The sequence below is a fragment of the Mus caroli genome, chromosome 13, assembly GCF_900094665.2.
Source record: "Mus caroli chromosome 13, CAROLI_EIJ_v1.1, whole genome shotgun sequence".
NCBI classification, from domain to species: Eukaryota; Metazoa; Chordata; class Mammalia; order Rodentia; family Muridae; genus Mus; species Mus caroli.
The window spans coordinates 48,313,844-48,319,424 of NC_034582.1; the positions used below are offsets into that span (position 1 = coordinate 48,313,844).

At 52.8% G+C, this 5,581-nt stretch overlaps 1 protein-coding gene across 1 annotated transcript in view; it reads right to left on the minus strand.

The window, feature by feature from the left end:
* Positions 1-2,452: 2,452 nt before the first annotated feature.
* Positions 2,453-5,581, minus strand: part of Ror2 (receptor tyrosine kinase like orphan receptor 2) — a 176,428-nt gene continuing 173,299 nt past the window's right edge. Inside the window, exon 9 of the mRNA XM_021180555.2 lies at positions 2,453-4,803. Within this exon, the coding sequence (XP_021036214.2) occupies positions 3,358-4,803 (1,446 nt within the window). The 3' untranslated portion in view covers positions 2,453-3,357. The remainder of the gene's footprint in view (positions 4,804-5,581) is intronic.

Here is a 5,581-nt window from a genome sequence, read left to right on the forward strand (position 1 = left end):
ACCGTTAGTACCTGGTGGTCAGTCACGGTCGGCTGAGGTGACTTCCTCGGTTACAGAGACGCATGAAAAGCCATTTCCCATTTTCACCTCAGGTGTCCGCAGAACAGTTAAACCACCAGGTATACAAGTGAGACATGAGGCCAAGTTCCTCTTTCAGGCGTCATCATTATCCTCCTCAAGTCAACTCCACACCCTTCATCCCCAATCTCAACATCCTGACCACACTGGCTGAGAGGCACCTCCTCGTCTGCAGTCCAGTCAGTTCTTCCGTCCCTGAGGGAAGCATCCGCTCTGACTTCAGGACACACATTGTAGTTCACCGTGCCTGGGTGGATTTAAGCAGTACTCTGGGACAGCAGAGTGAGTGGAAAACAGGGTGGGAGTCAGTACTTGGCATTCCAGCAAGGGCACCCTGGCCTCTCCTGTCTTCCCATGCCCATCTCCCATGGGCAGGCCAACAAAGAACTCTCTGGACTCCTCTGGAGCACAGTATGAGACCCTTGTTCGAGAGGGGACCACTCTATACTTGTAAACATAGATATGCTTGCCTTGGAATGCCAGAATCTGAACAGGAAGGGATTGCCGACCCCCAGCCTCCTCCCGTAAGACCACACACCTTTGCCAAAACAAAGCCAAAAACCCTGCTGGTCTTTCCTTTGGGAAGGCTCCAACCCACTTCTAATATAGTAACCCTGCGGTTCCTCTTTTTTACAGTTCTGGCTTTTGTTACGATGGCCTCGGCCATGGCCCCTGCACTTGATATCCCATGCTTAATCAAGAGACTGGAAAGTTGGGAGGGGTCAAGCAAGGTCAGTTCTATGTCCTAGCATGAGGCACGTCTACCTCACAGCAGGGAACTTGCTATTAGAAGGTGGTTTCTGTCTAAGATAGTTCTTTCCCTAAAAGTGGCTAGACAGCTTTGGGGACTCTGTGGGGCTCACAATGCCAATTCATTCATGGTTAAGCCTGAATTTACGGAGAAAGAAACAAGAAGAATGGACCCTGGAAATGAGCCAAAGAGGCCAATGGTTCTCTGCCTCAGTGGGTCTCAGCATGAAATCCCTTGAGCAACATCAACTGCATCCCTAACTCTTGTTGGAAAGGCATTCTGGGCCAGCAACACCTAGTCAGACTGAGTGCATGGAGGCCAAAGACAGCATCAACACAGATCTCTGAAGAGAGTGGGATGTGGGTAGAGGACTGGAGCAAAGGCACGCCCCCAGACCCTGTCAAAGCAAAGGTCCCTTGGCTTGGGCACAGGGGTTGTTTGGCTGGCACTACCTCCCAGTGCCCTGATACCAAGCACTCCACAGCCTTGACTCAGGCAGCCACACAGCAAATGGAGCAGGGGTGTGGGCAGCCTCGGGCAGTGAAGAAACCTCACTCTCTAGGGCCCTGCAAAGTGATGCTCCCGGTCCTAGAACTTCCAAAGGTATCAGACTAGAAACCCAAGGCCATCTTCATATCACCTGCGATGAATCCGCACTTACGGCTGTACAGAAAAGCAGTGTGTTGGGGGGGAGGGGGGATAGATTCCTAAGAGAGGGTTGGATTCAATCAATCAGTGTGTATTCTATATGTGGGTGGACACATCACACTGAACACCCTGGAAATATGTGCAACTAACATGCCAATCTAAGATAGTGTAAGTGGATATAATGTGGGGAGTGGAGGAGGGAGGGAGGGAAAGATTGATTTAAAAAAAAAAACAGGCAGTAGAAACTGGCAACATGGCTCAGCAGGCTGTGGTACTTGTTGGCAAGCCTGATGACCTCAGTTTAATCCCTAGGGCCTGCATTGTAGAAAATGAAACTCCACTCACACGCTATGATACATGGTACACACACACACACACACACAAGCAAACATTTGCACACACATGCACACATATACTAGCACACATAGATGCAAACACACACTCATGCACACATACGTGTGTGTACACAAACATGCACACATGTGCAAACACAGGCACACATGCTCACACACTTGCACATACACATGCACACACACACATGCGAACTCTCGAGCACACACACAGACACATGCATGAAACTATACATACAAAGCAATACAAATTGGAGAGAAAAGGGTGTCTGTCGTCTCTGTCATTTGCCTCTGCTTTTGTTTCTTTCTCATGGAGCCGCTGGTTTTAGCAATACTGTAAATTCACAGCAAGGTTCAGCCCAAACCCTTCCCAAGTGCTCCCTCATCCAGCAGGAGTCCGCCTTGACCACACATCCTCCCCCACCTGCTGAAGTACCAAACAAACGTTCACTTATTGGATACACCAGGCACGGGGTCTACAAAAGGAACTGACACCCTGTGCCAGGCAGCTTTCCCATGGCCTGTGTGGCATGGGAACTCTGAAATGGAAGGACCTCACCACATGTGGCAGAATGAAGGCAGACATACCCCCAGTGTGATGGTATCCCAGAGATAATACACACAGTTAAATTACTAAGTCATTATTCAGGATCAAAACACTTGCACGAAAATGGCACACGGAAAACCATATAAATTACATTTAAGGTCTGCACAGGATTCTTTTTTTAAAAAAAAAAATTAACAATACTGCTTTCTGTACAACGTTGCTTCCTTTTGAACATTCTAAACCCAGGAAACATTTTTTCCTTTGAATTCCAGAAAAGTAGGCAAAATACACACGTAGTATAATTAAAACCCTTCACAAAAATACAAAATCGTGCTGGTTTTTGTAAAGGCACTTTTTCCCCCTCTTTAATACAAGGCACTCCCAAGGGTTCAGAAGCAACTCTGTCCTTTGGACCCCAGCAGATGGCAGTATCGAGCTCCTGCTGGCCTTTGGCTGTTAAAAAAAAGTACACGTTCGCAGTGGGCCGCAGAGAGAAAGAGCTCTTTCCATCCTCCGCCAGCAGGGGGCTCACGGAGCATCTAAGCTCCAAGGTGCCTCTCTGCTGCCCGTCTTGGCCATGCCTCTGCCCCCAGTCTCTGAACCCTCCGCCCATAAAGCAGGGCGGTGAAGATGTAGCCTGTTTCTGTACCCAACATCCTTAGCTCGCTACCCATCTACCATCAGGATAAATCAGACAGAGGCGGGGTCTCCCTGTCCTGTTTCTGAGGTGGTCACGCTGCAGGGACCCTGCCCAGGGTCCCTGTCTGAAATGGCTCCAGCCAAGTTGGCGCTGCAGCGGCAGTTTTATGGGCACAGGGTGCAGGAGATAGTATAAAATCTCTCACAGTCTCAGGTGGGTAGGCTCAAACCAGCCTGCCAGTCCCTGGGCTCTGGTGATGGGCCCCTCTTTGGGACTTCTCAGAGCCATTTTGAGGTCCCCATCTGGTCACAGCAGGGCCGGTGCTCCAGGCCCCTTATATTCCTCAGGCTTCAAGCTGGACGTGAGCCGTCTCGGTCACCTGGAGCGTGTCATTGTCTCCCAGGAGTTCAGTCTCAGGGACAGAACCCTCCTCCTCCTCTGCTTCCTGCACAGGGCTCTGGGCCATGTCTTCAGGGATGTTCTGTGCATCCTCTGTGCCCTCAGAGAGTAGGGCCGCCCTGTCCGCCACAGATGTATTGGAGGGTGCCGTGGTGACGTAGCCAGTGCTGGTGGAGCCGCTGCCACTGTGGTGTGAGCTCGGCTTGGGGACCATCTGAGGGGGCACCTGCTGTGGGGCCATCTGCATGGGGATCTGGACTGGGTAGAAGTTGGGCAGGTAGGCCCCGTATGCCGGTACGGGCTGATAGCCGTTCACCGGGATGTACAGCTGTGCTGGGGGCACCAAGGGTCTGATCTGACCCTTCATGGGGATGAACTGGGGCTGTGGGAAGGGCTGGGCCTTCTGTTTGGGGGCCATATAGCGGGCATTGCTCACATTGCTTACGGGGCTGGTGCTCAGGGAGCTGGTCTGTGTGGTGTTGCTGGCTCCTGAGGTCTGAGCGGAACTATTGTAGTTGGATAGGTTGCCCCAGGACCGGAGCCGGCTGTGGATGTCCTTAAAGCGGGGCCTCCGGCTAGGGAACTCATTCCAGCATTCAATCATGAGGGCATAGACCCAGGCGGGGCAGTCATCCGGGCAGGGCAGCACCTGCCGGCTCCGGATCATCTCCACCACGTCCTGGTTGGAGTACCCACAGTAGGGCTGCAGGCCATAACTGAAGACCTCCCAGAGGACCACACCGTAGGACCAGATGTCAGAGTCGATGGAGAACTTTCCATACATGACGGCCTCGGGGGACATCCAACGGATGGGCAGCAGTGAATTGCCCATGAGTTTGTAGTAATCTGCGGAGTATACCTCACGGAAGAGGCCCAAGTCTGAGATCCTCACGTTCAGCTTGTCGTACACCAGCACATTGCGTGTGGCCAGGTCCTTATGGACCACGTGGTGGCTGGACAGGAACTCCATCCCCGCAGCGATCTGCGCCACCACATGCACGAAGTCTGGGGGCTCCAGGGCTGACTTCACCGTGCGGTCGTCATCGGTGCTGCCCACATCGGAGTGCGGCGAGCGCATGACCAGGAACTCATGGAGGTCGCCATGGGAACAGTAGCTGAAGATCATGCTCAAGGGTTGGTCCTTGGTCACGACGCCGAGGAGGCAGACGATGTTGGGGTGCTGCAGTCGGGCCCGGAGCATCGCCTCTTGCCGGAACTCCTCCCGCAGGGGCCCCTCAGCCTTGTCTTTCAGCGTCTTGATGGCCACGGCCTGGGTTGGTTCTCCTGGGGCAGGCCCGAACAGGTGGCCTTTGTAGACCTTGCCAAACCGGTCTTCCCCGAGTTCCTCCATGAACCTCACTGTGGACAAGCTGATCTCTTTGAGTTTGGCCTGCCAGAAGGAAAAAGTCAAATACAACTGTCAATGTGGTACCAAAGCAGAGTGGCTGGGATCGTTGCTAGCAAGGCCTTGTTGGTCCTGTCTGCTCTACGCTTGGTCTGCCTGGCAGCCCTTTTAATACCTAGTTATAGCTCCGATGCCGTGGGGGCTATCCTCATCTGAAACCCTCCAGAATTAACACAACTACATGTTCGGTCTCTCCAAAAATGTGAGCATGCCTCCGTGCCCCCACCGAGGCCTGTTGCACATGTGTGCCTACATCTATTCATACACACGACTAAGCTGGGAGCCAGTTTCCTAGAATCACCCAGGGACCCTATAGAGCTGCCCATCACACCTCTCCCAGCATGCTCCATCCCACAGCAGGATGCTCTGTTTTTCCCATGGGCCCTAGGTGCCCTGCCCTTGACGCTCTGCCTGTTGGAATTTGGCCATTTCAGAGCTTAGCACCACATTCTATGGAGCCAGTCTAAGGCTTTCCTCTGTACGAGATGATCAGTTGGGTGTTCTTTGGATACAAGGGACACCCAGTGACATGGCCCTGCCTGCTCCTTCTGGGTGGATGTTCTGCAGCCTCTAAGGCTTGTGTGACTGCACGCCTCAAAAGCCAATCCGGGGCTGGTGAGATGGCTCAGTGGGTAAGAGCACCCGACTGCTCTTCCAAAGGTCCAGAGATCAAATCCCAGCAACCACATGGTGGCTCACAACCATCCGTAACGAGATCTGACTCCCTCTTCTGGTGTGTCTGAAGACAGCTACAGTGTACTTA